This window comes from Cricetulus griseus, chromosome 9 (assembly GCF_003668045.3).
Source record: "Cricetulus griseus strain 17A/GY chromosome 9, alternate assembly CriGri-PICRH-1.0, whole genome shotgun sequence".
Lineage (NCBI taxonomy): Eukaryota > Metazoa > Chordata > Mammalia > Rodentia > Cricetidae > Cricetulus > Cricetulus griseus.
In genome coordinates, this window is record NC_048602.1 from 8,966,929 (window position 1) to 8,986,333 (window position 19,405).

Genomic DNA, 19,405 nt, shown 5'->3' on the forward strand with positions numbered 1-19,405 from the left:
TTTTTAATCTAATACAATTCATCTACGTTGAATTCCTTTTTACTATAAAGTATTCTCTAGATTTTTACTAAATTTTATTTTTATTTGTGTGTGACTGTGTATGTGTACGTGTGGTGTGTAAGTGTGTTGTGTGTGTGTGTGTTTGTATGTGGTGTGTGTGTGTGTGTGTGTGTGTGTGTGGTATGTGGTGTGTGTGTGTGTGGTATGTGTGTGTGTGTGTGTGTGTGTGTGTGTGTATGTGTGTGTGTGTGTGTGTGTGTGTGTGTGTGTGTGTGTGTGGTATGTGGTGTGTCTGTGTATGGTGTCTGTATGTGTGTGGCGTGTGTATGTGTGATGTGTTTGGTGTGTGTGGTATGGATGTTTGTAGTGTGTGTGGTATGTGGTGTGTCTGTGTATGGTGTCTGTATGTGTGTGGCGTGTGTATGTGTGATGTGTTTGGTGTGTGTGGTGTGGATGTTTGTGGTGTGTGTGGTATGTGGTGTGTCTGTGTATGGTGTCTGTATGTGTGTGGCGTGTGTATGTGTGATGTGTTTGGTGTGTGTGGTGTGGATGTTTGTAGTGTGTTTGCTATATGATGTGTGTTTGTGGTGTGTGTTGTGTGTGGTGAATGAAAGGTTCAGGCATTGCGCTGGCCTGGCTCTGTCATCTGGCAGAATGCACTCAGGCAGTGCCCTGGTCAGCCCAGGGTTCCACGGGAACTAAGTCTGCAGCAGGTGCAAAGCACCCCTTTAAAAGACAGACACCCCACTCTCTTCCCTGCCTCTGCTCTTTGCTCTCTTCTCTTACTCACGCTCTCTCTCACCTTCCTTGCCCTCTCTTCTCTTACAGTCTCTCTCTCTTCTGTCTCCTCTCTCTCTCACCCTGTCTCTCCCTCTCTTTCTCTCCCGCCCTGTAATAAACTGGTTAATGTACTCTCTATCGTTCGCCTTCCATCGCGCCGTTTCCATCTCGCCATTTTCCTTTTTTTCTAATTTTTAAACTTTTACAAAATAACAACAGTGTGTGTGTGTGTGTGTGTGTGTGTGTGTGTGTGTGTGTGTGTGTGTGGTGTGTGTGTGTGTGTGTGTGTGTGTGTGTGTGTGTGTATGTGTGTGTGTGTGTGTGTATGTGTGTGTGTGTGTGTGTGTGTGTGTGTGTGTATGTGTGTGTGTGTGTGTGTGTGTGGTGTGTGTGTGTGTATGTGTGTGTGTGTGTGTGTGTGTGTGTGTGTGTATGTGTGTGTGTGTGTGTGTGTGTGTGTGTGTGTGTGTGTGTGTGTGTGTGTGTGTGTGTGTGGTATGTGGTGTGTGTGTGTGTGTTGTGCTGTGTGTGCTGTGTGTGATGTTCACAGTGTGATGTGGGCTGTGTGGGGTGTGATGTGTGTGTTGTATGTGGTGTGTGTGATATGTGTGTGTGTGCACGCGCGCACTGCACGCACTATTTGTTTGTTTGTTTGTTTGTTTATTTATTTATATGTCAGGTCCTCATGCTTGCACCACAGAAGGTCTAATCCCCAGCATCACCATCATCCCAGCCTCCCCCACTCCCTTCCTTTCTTTCTTTCTTCCTTCCTTCCTTCCTTCCTTCCTTCCTTCCTTCCTTCCTTCCTTTCCTCTCCTTTTCCTTCTTCTCTTCCTGTCTTGCTTTGCTGAGGGCCCAGATCCCCAGGCAGCTGGAGTTACTGGCAGCATCAGCGGCCCAGCATGGGTACAGAGAACTAAACCCCAGTCCCCTACTGGAGCAGCAAGCGCTCTTCTCTCCTGAGCTGCCTCTCCAGCCCCGGATTGCTAATGGCGGTGATAACACTACTAAGTCCATGCATGAAAGGGTTTCTCAGCCCTGAGATCCTCAAGGGTCCTCCTGTCCCGAGGGATCTGGGAACAGCGTTAGGCTGGATGGAGGAGACTTTACACAATCAAGAGCGAGAATCAAGGAGCCTAGGAGGCTTCCTTGGCTTTAAAAATGAGTCTGTGTCAAATCTCTAATCTCCCACTGTTTCTTTTCACCTCTACCTCCGGGATACCCCATGCTCTCCCGCAAACCCCAGTGCCTGCCACCAGGAGGCATCAAAGAGCAACGCACCTCGCTCAGATCTGTCTGCTCACCTGCTGACCTATGTATGCCCTCGCTTCCTGAACACATGGTCCATCACTGCACCTCGCAAAGTAGGGCAGAGCCCATCTACTGACCCAGACCCTAACATCTGAGGACCCAGCTTACAGGTTCTGACAGTGGAGACAGAACGCAGGCAGCGTGGAGGCAGAATGCGTGAGTGGCGTGAGGGCAGGGGAGGGAGGCATGATTAACACTGAAGGCCTTTGAAAAGCCACAGCCACTGTAGAAGAAGCTTTCTGAAGTATATATACATTCCTAAAGCACATAAGGGGAGACGACGCCCCTACTAGACCCCATGGGCTTTCAAATAAAAGGCTGACTGTGGGGATTTGAATAGGAGTGGCCCCTAGGCTCGTGTATTTGAATGCTGTGGAAGTGGTCCTATTTGAAAAGATTAGGAGGTATAGCCTTGTTGGAGGAAGTGTGGCCTTGAGGTTTTAGAAGCCCATGCCAGGCCCAGAGTCTCTATTCCAGCTACCTTCAGATCTGACGCAGCTACTCTCAGCTACTCTGTCTGCCTGTGTGCCACCATGCTCCCCGCCATGACGATAATGGAACAAACCTTTGAAACTGCAAGCCGGCCCAATGAAGTGTTTTACAATGGTTGCCATGGTCGCGGTGTCTTCTCACGGCAATAGAACACTGGCCATGTCACCAAGGGATGAGATTGGGTTGTCTCTCTGAGTCTTTGGCCAGAAGGGTCCCATAGACCTCCAAACATTAAAGGCTATTACCATTGCTCTTGGTTAACCTCCAGACTTGAGGGATGTTAAAACCCTATTGCTGAGACACTCCATATTAGCATCATAGAGCATGAAGCAATCAAGCTGGTATTAACTGACGAGGATGCTCTATGCACACTGACCAGATGGAAGGTACTCTGTACATTGCTGAAGGAGAAATGCCATCATCAGTCTTACTCAGCTGTGAATCCTGTGTGCAACAATCACGGCCAGCCTGGAAAGACATGTCTACTGCATAACAGGAAAACGAATGTCGCAGGAGTGACTGCTCTGGTTGGAACACTTTCTTCGTTGGATTTAAGGTCCACTCCACAAGCTAAAACCCATGCCTACCACCATTAAGGAAGCCAAGACCCCAGAGTCTGGTGGATCATCAGCCCTAGGGGAGAACCTACCATTGTTCTGTTGACTGGATATACCATTAAAACCACTCCTCAAGACATACTTGTATAATCACATATCAGAGTGTCTCCCCTCTGCCATCAGAGAAGATTCTTAGCCAGACATGGTGGCCCCACTGCTTCAATCTCAGCAATTGGGAGGCAGAGGCAGGTCGGTCTGTGTGAGTTAGAGGCCAGTCTCGTCTACAGTGTGAGTTCCAGAACAGTCAGGGCTATGTATAGAGACCCTGCCTCAACAAAACTAAACAGAAACAATAACAATGAGTAACTAGATAGATAGATAGATAGATAGATAGATAGATAGATAGATATGTTAATTTTTGCAGTAGGTGGTAATTGACAGTGACAAATGGCCAAGGTGCAGAAGATAAGAGACTGCCGAGTGCTCAGTCCTAAATGGGACTGACTTCTCTATCACACCCCTCCTCCCTGGGCTGAGGAGACATCCCTGAGGAAGGATAGGGAGGACAGGAAGAGCCACAGGGAATGACGGATCACAACAGCTGTCTGTATTTCTCAGTCTGGATCTTTACCAGCCCTCTTCTCCATCTCCGCGTCCCCTCCTTGTGGACTCTTTGCCCAGACTCTGAAGCTCCTCCCCCAAACACAATCTTCCTCCTGATTCACTGCTCTGCTCTCCATTTCTCAATCTCCAAACCCTTCACGGTGCTCAGACGGAGACAAATCAAGAACCTCCCAAGGGTTTCCAGTGGTGAGGAGCAAACTTGGCTGGAAGGTCACGAGGGCCCACACTAGCTTGCCTTCTGCAGCTACAGGTCCTGTGCCTGCACGCAATGCTTTCCTGGAAGATGGGACGAATGATGATGACAGACTGTATCCAGAGAAAGCTTCTGCATGGTCCACTAGGTCTTCCCATATTGCCTCATGTACACTCAGGAAGACGACATGCGGGGGCTGCGTGTAGGCTGTGATAGTATCTCCCTATTTTCCCCTCAGCTGCAGAGTCAAGGCCCAGACCTCAAAAGCTACCCCTAGTGATGGGTCCTTTCTCTTGCTGAATCATTCTCCCTGATGATGTCTGGGTCTCATCGGGGAAGAATCCCAACTTGAGCTCTGTGGTTTCAGGTGACCATCTCTCAACCTGCTCCCAGCTATGCTCAACCTTCCCAGCTTTGGACTTGTGAGCTTCATAGACTCCACAAAAGCAAATGCTGCTCTCCACAATGGAGACCACAGTACATCTGCCAGAACCCATCTCCCTACCTACCTTGCCACTGCTTGTTCTCTTAAGAATTCTAGAAGCTTCTCTATTGTCACACCATAGCTGGAAGAAGAGAAGTCCCAACCTGACCAGGAGACACCTGTTGAACCATGGACTTGCAACTCCTTGTTGCCTGAGGATCATTTCCTTTTTCCACCTCCTGCCTCCTCACCCTGACCTCCTCCTCTCCCTCCTCCTCCTCCTCCTCCTCCTCCTCCTCCTCCTCCTTCTCCTCCTCCTCCTCACCCTGACCTCCTCCACATGTCACCCTTGAAAGGATTTGTGTAAGCTCGTGGGATCTATTTGGAAAGTGTTCTCCAGCAAAGGTGGAAGCCATTGTCCAGGAGAGAGAGAGCCCTTGAGCTGGAGCCATCCCAGGTCCAAACTAGCCAGATGCTGAGGAGGAAGACTGAGAAGCCATGGGAAGATTGTGGAAGATGGGGTGGAAAGATCCTTAGTGTCAGAGGTTTGAGGAGTTTGCTGTGAAATTGTGTCTCCAAGGAATGTCAGAAGCTCCACCTGTCATGTCTCACCAACATGAACAAGGACATTAATAAATGTGCTAGAGGAGAAGGGGGAAAACCCACAAGGTCTCAACCCTGCACAGAGAGCTTCAGGCAGCTAAGGAATGCTGAGAGCTGGAGAAATTGCCTTCCCACGGAAGAACACACCAAGTCATCCAATGCCAAATGGCCAGCCCTGAACACACACACCCAAGCAACAGTAGACAGACTGAGAAGGTTGTAGTTATGTATTTAGAAATATATATGTGTGTGCGTATACATATATGCAAGTAACAACAATTAATGAAAAATATTGAACAAGGAGGGGCACATGGGAGAGTTTGTAGGGAGGACAGGGAAGGGTTAAGTGATGTAAATATAATCTCAAAAAATAAAAAAGCAATTTTAAAAAGGAGAACCTGGAGCTTCATGGCTCTCCCTCTTATACTCCCTTGTTTTTCTTGAAGGGCAGGCTTCTCTGTTGTTTCATTTCTGTGGCTGGTGGAGGACTGTGTGCCAGGAATCTACCTTGACAAAGCTCCTGGTAACTCCTGCGCTACAAGGAGCCCAGGCAGAAATTTAGTATCTTGCATTTAAGGCTGAAAGCCAGCTACCCATTGGCCAATGGCAGACTGGGAATGTCATCCTTTGTGGATGTTAAATAAACAGTTTTGTATATATGTTTCTCTTATTGGCTGATGAATAAAACACTGACTAGCCAGTAGCCAGGCAGATAATATAGGTGGTGCTACCAGACAAGGAGAATTCTGGGGACAGGAAGGAGAGAGAAGCCACCAGAGAGAGATAAGTAAGATAGGATGCTGGATGTTCTCCAGTAAGATAAGACCAATTAGAAATACATAGATTAGTAGTTATGGGTTAATAATCAAGAAAGAGCTAGCCAGTAAGAAGCCTGAGCCATTGGCCAAACAGTTCCTAATTAATGTCTCTATGTGTTTATTTGGGGCTAAACGGCTATGGGACCAGGCAGAACAAGAACCTCCAACCATAGTATTTCCTGTAAGGGAACCTGTGGGTCCCAGCAGGGTCTCAATATGGAGGCTGAGAGTTTCAGTTGGCTCCAATGAAAGTGTGGCTCCTGGCCACCTCTGTCAGAAAACGACAAGGCAAGAGGGATCAAGAGTAAATGGATTGAAGAACTGTGCCAAACCTGGACCCTTTGGGAACAGGGATGAATTCTGGGCATCCTAAGAAAGTGAGGCAGACTAAAGATAGGTTTGGCCACACAGGTGAGTTGAGCACGTGGCGGTTTCATCACTTCGTTGTGTGTTTACTTATTCCTTTCTTGGCAGATATTTTGAACATCTGGCACCAGTCACCTGTTGTTCCAGGTGCTTACAATACAGCAGTGAATGAAACAGTATGTTGACCCTTCCCAAGCCTGGCATGGCTGTGATGGAGAACTTCTCATCCAAAGACCTTCTGGAAAAATCCATAGGGATCTGAGTATCAACAGGTTACATACAAAAACAGAGATGGAGAGATGTCTCAGTGATTACGAGGACTGGCCTCTCTTCCTGATCTTCTAGAGAACATGGGTCCAATGCCCAGGACCCCTATTCACAACCATCTGTAACTCCAGTCCCAAGGGATCAGACACCCTTTCTGGTTTCCATGGGCACAAGGTACCCATATAATCCACAGACATACATGCAGACAAAACACCAACACACACACACACACACACACACACACACACACACACACACACACCAAAACAACAACAAACAACAAAACAAAGCCAAAAACTCAACAGTGTTTAAGGAGAGTGTGGTGACACAAACCTTTAACCCCAGCACTCAGGAGACCGAGGGAGATGGATTTTAATGAGTTCAAGGCCAGCCAGGGCCATATAAAGAGACCCTGTCTCAACAAACAAACAAGCAACCCCTACCCCAAAACAAAACACAGCAATGACCCCCCCACCCTACACACACACAGCAGGGAGATGGCTTTGTGTGTTTATGAGATCCTTGGAGGACTTAAAGGGAAATGTAAGAGAATCTAAGTAGACCCACATAATCCAGAGCTGTAGGCTAGGGAGGTCCTTGCCTAGAGAGAAGATGCAGGAAGACGATGCTAAGAAAGAGAATGGGGAAGGCCTATGAAGGTGTACGGCTGTGCCCCAAAACATACAGAAACCTGGAAAACATGGTGTGACATAAAAGACACCCTAAAAAAAAATCACACATTGTTGGTTTCATTTCTATGAGACAAGTTAAGCAAACCCTTTCTACAGGGGATATGGGCAGGATTTCTTCAAAGGTTGGGTCTGAGGGGCAGGAAGGTTAAGTGTGACAAAATACCTGGAATTAGACACCATAATTGTACAGTGTAGTGAATAAATGAAAAGACATTATAATGCGAGCATTAAAATGCAGTCAGTTTTAAGATCTGGATGTAGGGCCGCGTGCCTATAATGCCAGCATTTGGGAAACAGAGGAAAGGAAGGTCTAGAGTTCAAGTCATCTTTTGGATTTTGAGGCCATCTGAGCTACATGAGACTCTGTCTTGAAATACTAAACTAAAAAAAAATTTAGTCAATTTTGTTGTACAAGTTTCATCTCAATTTAAACACAAATAAGAGAGGCGAGTTGCCATAGCAAAGAGTTTTCTCTGGACTCACGGTGCGATCCTGCTTCCCCCACTCACTTGCAGCGTGATGTCTGTTATTCATCAATTGAGGGGGTCATGACCCTAAACACAACACATGAGAATATGATGGAGACGACTCCAGAGAGACCATTAGCACAGAAAGTGGAGTACAGAGTGTGTATAAGCTGGGCTGGGAAATGTGATTCAGAACAAGCTGGGGCCTCCAGAAGTCTCTCCGTTCATACTTCAAGAAAGGCACTTGACTGTTTTTTTTTTTTTTCAATTCCATTCACAGGGGAGAACATGACACCATAGATGGACAGAAGTGAGAACCACTGAAATCCATTGACTCTCTTCCCTCAGCCCATTCAGCGGGGCAGAAAGAGAATCCGGTACCTTGGTGGTATTTTGCTTACACCACTCTCCTTGGGGCTGAGGTCAATGTCCTTAGGATCCACGGGACTGGACAAGGAGAAGTTCTGGAGGATGGTGGTGAAGAAAAGGAACAATTCCTTGCGGGCAATGCCTTCTCCAAGACAAATGCGCTTTCCTGTGGGCACAGAGGATGAGCCGTGTGAGCCCCAGGGCTGTATACAACCTTCCGTCTGTCCCATCCCTAAACCCAGACAACTGCCCACTGCAATGAATAAGTGTGACTCCTGGCTGGTGTTACTAATTCTACGTGAGCCAGGCATGATGGTGCATGACTATAATCCCAGCCTGTAAGAAGCTGATGCAGGTGGATCATGAGTTCAAAACTGCCAGGGCTGCAAAGCCAGACCCCATCTTAGAAACCAACAGGAGGAGAAGGAAGGGTGGAGGAGGAAGAGGAAAGAGGGAGGGAGAGAGGAGAGGGAGGAGGAGGGAGATGTTCTAGACCCCCCCCACCTCCCCCCACCCCTTTCTGGTCTTAGCCCTAGATGAACGGACTTCAACAAGTTCCCGAACACAAATCCCTACAATTGAGAATGGACAGGGGCACATGATGAGGGGTCTATGACACCCACTGAATTCCTTGTTGGCTTGTCACCTCAGGCATGGAGCATCACAGAGCAGTGGGAACCTGAAAACCCAGCTGGAGGCTCCACCTCCTGCCTGGTACTTCAGTGATTCTTAATCTGCCTGGGGCCTCCAGGTGGAGGAGGAATTTCCCAGCAGCCCTTGGGTTCACCAGTTGTTGGGAAATCATGCTTGTGTGGGAGTATTTAGGGAAAGATGCCCTATCCCTCTGGGCATCTCCTTTCTAGAACTTAGATGGCATGATCTTAGAAGTCCATGGAGCAGCTTTCTACCTAGAACTGGTTTTGTGACCCAGATTTTTCCAGAGCAGCTTTTAATAGCTCATCTCACTCTCAGCACAAAGTCCCCAAGCCTGGAACTGGTGATGTGGAAATTATTCCTGTCTCTTTGACTTGAACACTTTTGGGATCCATTTTCCCCCCCTTGTTTGTTGTGGCTGTCAAATTGTATCTTTTTACCCACCAGACACTTCTTTTCTTTCACTGTTCCCCTTTTCTGCTTATTTGTGTCAAAACTCTTTATTGTTTCTCTCTCCTCTTTCTCCTTCCCCTTCTCTCTGTTTGTCTCTCTCTCTCTGTCTCTCTCTTACTCCTATCCTCCCCTTGTTCATTCAGAATTTTCCTCTTTATGTCCCTTTGGTCTATTTCTTTTCCTTTTCCTTTCTTTTCTTTCTTTTTTTTCAAGACAGAGTTTCTCTGTGTAGCTTTGGAGCCTATCCTGGCACTCGCTCTGGAGACCAGGCTGGCCTCGAACTCACAGAGATCCACCTGCCTCTGCCTCCCAAGTGCTGGGATTAAAGGCGTGTGCCACCAATGCCCAGCTCTGGTCTATTTCTTATTTTGGTCCTCTCCCTCTTCATTTCCCATCACCCCCTCTCTCCTGTTCTTACACCTTCCCCTCCCCTTCCTCTATTGCCTCACTTGACTCTCCATCTCTCATAAAATGCCTCTTCCTTCATGGTCTTCTGTCCTGAGTTCAGTTCTGCTGTGTGACAAGGATCCTGACAAAATGGCAGCAGAGTTGAGGAAAGAGCATCTCTTTGAGTTACACATCCAGATTATTGACTGTCATGCCCGAGGAGTAAAAAAAAAAAAAAAAAAAAAACAAGAGCGGGAGACAACTGGTCAACCCACCTCCACAGGAAGAGCAAGCTGCCTACTTCCTTGGAGCTCAGCTCAGACCTCAAATCTCTTACAAGGGCCTGGGCCCCAAACAAGGCATAATACCACCTACAATGGGCTGGGTCTTCCCATATCAATTAACAATGAAGAAAACCTCCCACAGACCATCCAAAGATAAGCAATTTCTCAACTGAAACCCTCTTCCCAGGAGATTCCAGATTGTCATGTTGACACTTAACACGGAACGGTTCATTTTGTCCCAGTCTCATTTGTTCCTCTCTTTGTTAAGCTCTCTGTTTCAATTCTATTGTCTCTCTGTCTCCTAGATGTTTTCTAGACTTAATTCTCTGCATTCCTGCTGTACTCTAAACTTAATGGAATGGAGACATGCACTCTTATCCCACCTCTTTACGTGCTCCCACACTGAATGAGGATTCAATAGGGGAGAAGCCCATATATTGGACATTTCAGGGTGGAGCTGAGCCCTGGGTCACTGAAGTCACTATCACACTCAACTCTAGATAGTTTTTGCCTGGGGATGTATGGTTTAGTGGTAGAACACTTGCCTAGAATCCCTCAGTGAGGGGCCGGGGGTGTGGCTCAGTGGTAGAAACCCTGTCTAGAATCCCCCAGTGAGGGGGTAGGGAATGGCTCAGTGGCAGAGCCCCTGCCAAACATTTACTAAGCCCTAGGTTCAATAACTAGCACAGAAAGAAAAGTTCTAAGGAGTCCTTTCTTTGACTTTCCTTCTCCCCAAAGATAAGGAATCAATGAATGGAGGTTTTCATGGCTAGAGCTTGTTAAAATGAATTCAGTTTGGCACAAGGCTGCCCATACATAACAAAAGTAACTTCAATTGCAATAAACTGCAAAATGAATCAAGATTATATTGTGCCAGCAAGTAGCTATTCTGCCAGCAAGTAACTGGGTCAGAGCCAAACATAGCAGTCAGCGATCCAATTCCAGGATGCCAACTGCTACAGCATGGCCAGGTAAGAGAATCGTGGAGCTGGCACACATCAGATTGTATCCGTATGCCTAGAGCCAATGGACTCACCTCCTACCCACACCACTAACTGAATTTTCTCTGGTTTAGGATATTATCCATCGTGGATGGTTTCTTGGCTCAAATAAATGCTAGTAATTTTGATGTCTCTTACAACTTAACAGGAGTGCAAACAGGGACAAGTGTGTCAAGACATGCCCCATGTCACCAGTGCTCATATCTAAAATCAATGTCACCCCAGCCATGAAGACCTTACCCAACTCATGGCAGTGTTCATAGATGGAGTCATTTGTTCGTGCTGCTGTTTCTTAAAAAGAAAATGATTTGCTTGGGTTTAGAGGCTTTTAAATACTTCCCCAAAGTCCTCATGACCAGGAAGCTCCTTTAGTTCAAGAGTCCCCTGTGGGGCTGTAGCCAGGGTGAATGGAGAGAAGCTGGATTAGATTCAGAAACTCGAACCTAGTCCTGTCTGTGTCCTGGAGGAAGAACCTGTCCTCTAGTGTCAGGGAGAGGAAGCACAGGTGAGTCTCACCTATAGAGAAGGGCATAAAAGCTTCATTTTTCTTCAGTGCCCCATTGGCATCCAGGAAGCGGTCAGGATTGAAGGTGTCTGGTTGTTCAAAGTGCTGTGGGTCATGGAGAGCTGAGCTCAGGATGGGGTAGACTTCAGTGTCCTAGGAGACATTACGAGATACAAAGATGTCAACATTCCTGACTGATATATGCAGTCACCTCACCAGGAATGCTGGGAAACCAAGAACAGGCTGGTACTAGGATGGAGGAGAAGGCAGGAGGCTCATGGAGTAGAGATGTGGAATGGCAGCCGGTCTCACCTTGGGGAGCAGGTACCCGCGGAACAAAGTGTCTTTGGTGACTTTGTGTGGCAGACCAATAGGGACAAGATCTGCAAATCTCTGAATCTCGTGGATGACGGCCTCAGTGTATGGCATTTTGGTGCGGTTGTCAAGGGTTGGGAGTCGGTGTGAGCCGATCACGTGATCGATCTCCTTTTGGACTTTCTCTGCACAGAAATGGGAGACAACAGGCAATGCCTCCTCTTTCGTAGAGGCAATGCCAGCGACCCTGCTTTCTGAGAGTCCATAACCTAGGAACAGTGCAGAGCAGGAGACTCTGCTGAGAAAGACACACTGCACTCTTGGACACAACACCTGTGTTCCTCTCAGGCACCTGCCTCCCCAGTCACTCTTAGAGCTAAGCTAGAGTTTCTCTCAAAAGCTCCAACCTTGCTTGTAAAAGAGAGAAAAGGAAAGCCTAAAGCAAAGGGCTGTTTTCATCTGTCAATGTGGACTGAGGGCTGGAGGGGGAGATGGTAAGATTCTCCCGATTTGAAATGTAATGTTATAGATTGAATTCTTACATAGCACACATACAAAGAGACACAGTCAGACAAATAGACATCTTTGCATGGAATTTATATTTAAAAACTCATGGGCTGGAGTGATGGCTCAGCTGCTAAAAGCTAAGAACACAACCAAAAATATATTTCAAAATCCAGCGGACTAGAGAGGTGGCTCAATGGTTAAGGGCACTGGCCACCCTTTCAGAAGATCTGGGTTCAATTCCCAGCCCCAACATGGTGTCTCAGACTGTCTGTGACTCCAGGTCCAGGGAATCCGACTACCTCACGCCAACAGATATGCAGGCAAAACAACAATGTACATTAAATAAAAATAAATTTGAAAATAATCAAGGCTCAGAATCTGAGGTTATATCCTCAGGAACAAAGGGAAGTAAATTAATCTATGGATAATTGAATACTAAGTACGAATACGATGGTGAGTATGTTGGCCAAAGAAACGGCTCATCCAGTAATTGCACTTGACTAGCATTCAGAAGTCTGACTTTGACATCCAGAGCCCATGAAGGTGGAGGAGAGACCCAACTACTCAAAGTTTTCCTCCCACCTCTACACACGAACTTTGGAAAGCATATTCACAATAATATCGCATTGTTTTAAAAATACTTTAATTCGAGTGTGTAAGTCAACCAAGCAATGGGCAAGTCATTTAATGACAGGAAAGACTGCCGAGTGAATGAAATGAGCTAACTAAAAACTGGATGGATATCTCCCATTTTCACTCGTTATATTCGTCAATTAATGAATCAGCAAATGGTTCCCACACAAATGTATCAATGGACACAACTCACCGAAATCAAGTGAGTGCTAGGTTTAGCAAAGGAATATGTGAAAGAATAAACGAGAAACTATAGGAATAAACAGGCAGGTGTATTGGATGATAAATAAGTCACGGGTAAATGAGTGAGTTATGGAATGGATACATGAAGGAATTGCTGGACACATGAAGGGAGAATTGTAAGGATTGTAAGGATTAAGGGATGAAAAGATTTATATATGAATGAACCGATGGGTCACTGACAGATGGCCAACTCAACCAGCCCTGATCAAAGAATAAAACTCACTAGCCAATTAATCCAAATAAATGAATGAAATGTATGTCCTTAGATGAAGCAGAGATGAAAGAATCAGGGATTAAAAATTTATGGATCCACAAAAGATAAGCAGATGACGACACTGAGTGGGTGAATAGGTGGACAGATGGATGGGTAGAAAATTAAATAAATGGATGGATGGGTGGGTGGGTGGGTGGATCAATCTTTAAGTTACAGTAAAAAAAAAAGGGAGTACTGGGCATTGGTGGCGCACGCCTTTAATCCCAGGACTCGGGAGGCAGAGGCAGGCGGATCTCTGTGAGTTCGAGGCCAGCCTCGTCTCCAGAGAGAGTGCTAGGACAGGCTCCAAAGCTACACAGAGAAACCCTGTCTCGAAAAACCAAAACAAAGGGGGGGTCAGCTGAGGGTTCATTCACACACCACCCACAGAACTGCCCTAGTTTAGAAGTAGATCAAAGCCTTCAGAGTTCCAGATGTAACTCTGAAAGCCCAGGTCTCTCTCATCCATACAAACCTCCACAGCCAAAAGGGAGCTACAAGATCCCCAGCTGGCTGCCTGGGGTCCCACCTGCAACGTGGGGGTATTTGAGCATGAGCAGGAAGCCATAGCGGAGCGTGGTGCTGCTGGTCTCGGTGCCAGCAAAGAAGAGAGACAGCACGGAGATAATGAGGTTCTGGTGATGGAACTCCGTGTGTGGATTGGACTTCTCCTGGTTCCAGATAGGAGAGAGACAGGAGGGTCAGGGTGACTGGAGCCTTGTAGGGAGATTCCCCCAAATCCTGGGCACTGTCCTTCTGTCTCACACTATGTGGACCACATGGCATTTCTCAGTCCTTGACAGTGTCTCCTGGTCTCTGTGTGTTCTGTCGTCTCTCTCCACTCTGCTCTCTGGTAGTTTATCACGGTTTGTGTTCCAGGCTCTTTCTTCCTCTGCAGTTTTTGTTGCCTTTTGTCCCTTGTTTCTTCCATAGCCTTCTTTCTCCCTATCTCATGTTCCCCTCCTTTTTCCTAGTCCTCATTTTCTAGAATCTTCTGCATCTCCTCCACTCCATTTCCTGTCTCTCCTCCCCATCCTCTGCCCTTCATTTCCTCTGCTCACATCCTCAGCCCTCACTCTCTCATCCCCTCTCACTCATGCAGGACTTACCTTCTCCATGCGTAGAAGGTAGGTATCGATTAAGTCTCTCGGATTGCTGGGGTCCAAGGTTTCCTGGTGCTGCTCCACACTGTGGTCAATATGGTCAAGGACTTCCTGCAGGTTTTTTGAGACTTGTCTGTGGACACCAGGAAAGTATTTCAGGACGCCAGAGAAGAGCTCAAACACCTGCAAGAAAGAAGGAACAGGAGGTCACCTTGAGCTATTGGATCACAGGACATAGGCAGTGCTCCTAGACCCACAGATTTCATGAAGGAACACACACCTCATACATGGACACTGTACACATGCATGCCTTTGAACAGTATCTCTAAATCCATCTCTAACTTTTGTTTTACATTTTTTGTAGCTCCCTTTTCCTCTTCAATACTCTCTCAGAATCACCCTTGATGCTTTGTCTTCATTTGTTTTAAATTATGGGATATTAGATTTTGGACATGTTTGAGCCCGACTGGCTTTAAACTCAGTATGTAGCCAAGGATCACCCCAAATTTCTGATACACCAGGCTCCACTTTCAAAATGCTGGAACTTCGTGTACTGTGTAGTAGCACCACATCCTGGGCGTGAACTCAGGGTCTCATCCATGAAACATGAAGCCCTCTGTTCTCTAAGGGACAGCCGCATCACCCTGTCATCATTTTCTCATGTCTGTAATTCTGCATTTAGGTCTCTCCACCCTACTTAACACCTTTCTCCTCCCTTCCCTCCCCCTTTTCCTCCCTCCATAGCTCCCTCTATCCCTCTAGGCCTCAGGCTCCTTGCCTCTCCATGTTGTCTCTGCCTTTCTTCCAGCCCTAGGACACTCCCTGCTTCACAACACCGAGCAGCCTCCTCTTCCTCTGACCTGGATGTTCCTCTCTTCCCACCCACTGACCTGGCTGGAGAAGGAGCTGATGAGTGAGAAGGTCTGATAGAACAGGTCCAGCAGTCGCAGGAATTGGCGATCTTTGTAGTCAAAGCGCTCTCCAAAGACAATGGAGCAGATGATGTTGGCTGTGATGCATTGGAAGAGGAACATGGGATCCAGGGGGGCTCCTGGAGGATGAGGATGCAGGAAAAGACACAGAGGATATAGAACTAGGAGGGTATTTGGCTGCAGCCCCATCGTTGTAAAGCTGACCCCACCACTCAGTATTCAAGCAACAGCAACAGCTGCTACAAAATTTACACAATGAGTGTAGACCCTTCACTCAGAAATACATGCTTTTATTTAGTTCTCTCCATACTGTAAAGAATAGGCGATGATAATCATACACAGAAAAGGAGGCTAACTTCACCAAGGCCACTCAGCTAATCATGGCTGGGACTAGTGTATGTAGTCAGTCTCCACCCTGCACCTCCTCCCAGGACAACATTGTGACTCTGAGCTGATAGCTAACTCTCACTGGTGGAAATGGTTCAAAGAAGGGTTCAGGGATTGTTGGTGTGAATTCACACACATCTGCCAATCTTTCTCCATCCCTCCTCTGATTTCTGGACTCTGAGGTGTTCCAGTAGCTATCAGCACCTGCTGACTGCCACCTTTGTGTGTCAGGTTCAGTCATGGACCCTGGTGGTTAGAGGGCTGTTGTCAGTCCAACAGTACTGGGCCACTGTTGCCCCTCAGATTGGGGCTGGCTTGTCTGTGGTCTCTGATTCCATGTGGATGTTTCCTTGGGGGCTCCTCAGCTTGACTCTCAACCTTAGAGCTTTCTCTTCCTCACAATGTAGACAGGACTGTCCTTGAATTGATGACCACCTTTTCTTGCTTCTGAGAAGACCAGTGTGTATCACCATACCCAACTGACATAGAAAATTAATAATCCACGGATTGATTGTTTCTGGACAAAAGTGACCACCATGATAAATCTATGTCTCTGAGATATTTGTGCACAAAATGAAACTCACATTTCTTTATATGTTTGTGTATTTCTCTATCCACACCTTTGTACATACCTGCTTTACACACACACACACACACACACACACACACACACACACACACACACACACACACACATCTCTCTTCTGTCTCTAATTCTCTCTCTCTCCCTCTCTCTCTCTCTCTCTCTCTCTCTCTCTCTCTCTCTCTCTCTCTGTGAGTGTGTGTGTGTGTGTGTGTGTGTGTGTGTGTGTGTGTGTGTGTGTTTGTGTTTTCTCTACCCTGTGTATCTCTTTTTCTCTCTTTGGCTGTAAAGCCAGGTCCCAGTTATCACCATCTTCTTTATGCCCATTTTCAGAGTCTCACCCTGGGATTTCTGCAGCTCCTCCACCAGACACCGGGCCTCCTCCTTTATACTCTCCTCCACACTCTGTTTCCCCATCCCAAAGTCCTTCATGGTGGCCAGAGAGAATCGCCGAAGGGCCTTCCAGCGTTCTCCATTGGCAAAGACCACACCTAAGAAAGTAGGGAAGGCATGGAAGAGTTACACAGACCCTGAGTCCTTCCCCACAGCTTGGACTCCACCTCTCACCTCCCTGGACCACATCCTCTAATCCACCCTGTGACATAGCTCACCATATCCCTGTACAATTGGCTCAAACACAGCAATTGTCCCTCGGCCAGAAAAAGCCTCAGCTTGGTCCACCAGAGCTTCCCTTATGGCCTGTGTCCCACACAGCATGACCACAGGCCTTGGGCCTAGGTGCACTGTGAACACATCTCCATATTTTTCTCGAAGCTGCCAAGCATAAGGGCACCAGGTTTGTGGTTAGTCAGTGCAGATGTGTTGTTACACTGTTAACTTATATACAGACTGATAAATACGAACCCCCTTCTTCTGGCCACCCTTCCACTTCTGGGAACCTAGGAGTTGAAGAGTTAATTCACCAGTGATGCAGGGTCTACACTGATGGTCTGGATATTTTAATCAGTATAGCAGAACAGTAGAGTTTGGGGGTGGGTGCTCTAACCATATGACTATAATCCTAGCGTTGGGGACATAGAGAACCAGTAGTCATGTTTGGGTATCTATCTAGTTAGAGGCCAACCTGGGCTACCTAAAGCCATATCTCAAAGAAAATCAATAGATATGGATCAGGTATAGATATGGATGCTGATACGAATATAGATCTAGAACCTTGATGGCACCATACAGTCTGGGCATCTCTCCCTAGAATCTCCATCAAGAACCATGCTGACAACATTCAGAGAGAACAACCCTGACCCACTCACTGGGTTACATGGCAGGGGAAGTGAGAGTCACCTACTTAGTGGTCCCAAATGTGAGTCATGACTACAGTACAGACAGATGGGAAAATACCGGGCAATGCCACCATCTATGCAGCTACAGGGAATTGGCGCTGAAAGCCCTGGAAGAGAATGATGCAATGTTTGCACATAACCCACCATCAGCCCCTGGTAACCTTTAACTCACTAGATTGCAATGCAGCTACTAGAAAGGAAATGCTATGACAATGGTCAGTGCCCAACGTTTAGGAGACAATGCTAAGAAAAAGCTCTATGTGTTTCGTATTGACCTACTTACATTTTCAGGCTGGGTTACGCCATCGAATCCTACGCAACAATGAACTAACAATCTACAGAGCTGATCAAAGCTGTTATATGAAACTGGTAGGAGAATCGTAAGTTTGACATTGATGAGGGCAGCCTTGTCTCAAAAGCCAAACAAAAATACATGAGTGCATCATTGGTCAGGTGAGTGATACATTCAAAAACAAAGAGTAGCAGGAAGTCAGGATTGCTGCCAGTAGATCAGCCATCTAAATGGACCAAGGGGCCAAGGGTGCTAATTGATTATTAATAAACAAGTAGTTATTGATCATAAAATATCACCGGTGAAGACTGATAAAGATGGTGCCAGGGTCGGCTGCTTGGAAGGTCCATGGTGTTTCTAACCGATAAGCACTCCCTACCTACCCCACCACCTGACCTGCCTCTCCTCCCCTTTGTTCCAGAGCACAGCAGGCTAATCCCTTGTGCTGGTAGAAGCAAAGCTTAGCTGCTGATGCCTTGGACATTGTTCTTTCTCTCATGGAACAAAGAAGCATCAAAGAGGAAAATTGTAAACCCTTGGGGCACACCTCCTTACCCTGACCCCTTTCACACACCAAGCACAGTACCACACATGATTCCAGAATAGTGAGGACACACTTGACGATCTGAGCACCACCCATCACCAATCAGCCTCTCGCCGTTCACCCAGCAACCTTCCCACCTGAACCTAGGGTGTGGAAGGGGTCCCTTGCTCATCCAGCTGAGTGATCTCCAAGGGCAAATATGGGGCTCAGCCATAGGGCACAGGCCCTGTGCAAGTCTCACCCTCATGAAGGAGTTGAGGAGGCCTCTTCTGTCCATCTGCAGGAGGTTCCCCAAGAGGGGCAAGGGACGGGGTCCTGGTGGGAGGTGGCCATGGGCGTTTGTGTGGCCCTTGACTAGGAGTAGCAGGAAGCCCACAAGGAGAGTGAGGAGGAGCAGGACGCTGGGTTCCATGGTCTGATCTGGTCACCGTCCACTTCACTGCACACTCCAGCAGGACCTTTTATGCTGAACCTGCCTCTCCACTCAGTTGAGCAAGTTCAGCTGTTCCCGCCTCCTGTCTCATCGCTGACCAGGAGTGTGAGCACCCAAATTTCCTGCTTGAGATGGCGGTGAACTGCTCACTCCTTATCCCGTAGATGCTGGCAAGGACAATGAAACAGATCCACAAGACAAAAGAACATTGGGAGTAAGGCATCTTGATTTCTGGGGGTGAGTGTGTACTTGTCAGCTCAGTTTTGCCTGTTTATTGACTGTGTGTGTTCCGTAGGTGCATGCATGTGTGTTTGTGTGTCCCTTTAGGTGTGTGTGTTGTGGTGGGGTGGGTGTCTCTGTATTGGTTTGTTTTCCAAGAATTGTTTCCCTGGGTAGCCATGGATGTTCTAGAACTCACTCTGTAGACATGCCTCTAACTCTGAGAACTGCCTGCCTCTTCCTCCTGAATATTTAGATAAAGGGTATAAGCAACTCACATGTGGCTCACAAGGACATTCTGGCATCGTGGGACTACTCCATATGTTCTCAATTTCTTGTGTAACTTCAGTGACAGGAGCAGGAGTTGCGTGTTACTGTGCAAATCTCTGCATGTTTCTACCACACTGTCAATGTGA

General features: G+C 47.1%; 1 protein-coding gene across 1 annotated transcript; it reads right to left on the reverse strand.

Moving 5' to 3' along the window:
* Positions 1 to 7,947: 7,947 nt before the first annotated feature.
* On the reverse strand, positions 7,948 to 18,749 carry LOC100765152 (cytochrome P450 2B1-like). Its single transcript, XM_027430406.2, has 9 exons — positions 18,579 to 18,749; positions 16,815 to 16,977; positions 16,545 to 16,694; positions 15,192 to 15,352; positions 14,308 to 14,484; positions 13,728 to 13,869; positions 11,560 to 11,747; positions 11,259 to 11,400; positions 7,948 to 8,129 (listed from the first exon to the last, which is right to left on the reverse strand). The coding sequence occupies exons 1-9, from the start codon at positions 18,747 to 18,749 to the stop codon at positions 7,948 to 7,950; spliced, it is 1,476 nt and encodes a 491-aa protein (XP_027286207.1).
* Positions 18,750 to 19,405: the final 656 nt, after the last annotated feature.

Coding starts and splice junctions, on each gene's coding strand:
- LOC100765152 (XM_027430406.2), bottom strand. CDS start 18,749: ATGGAACCCAGCGTCCTGCTCCTCCTCACTCTCCTTGTGGGCTTCCTG. Junction 14,485..15,191: donor TCAGCTCCTTCTCCAGCCAG/GTCAGTGGGTGG, acceptor TCTTTCTTGCAG/GTGTTTGAGCTCTTCTCTGG. Junction 13,870..14,307: donor ACCTTCTACGCATGGAGAAG/GTAAGTCCTGCA, acceptor ATCTGGAACCAG/GAGAAGTCCAATCCACACAC.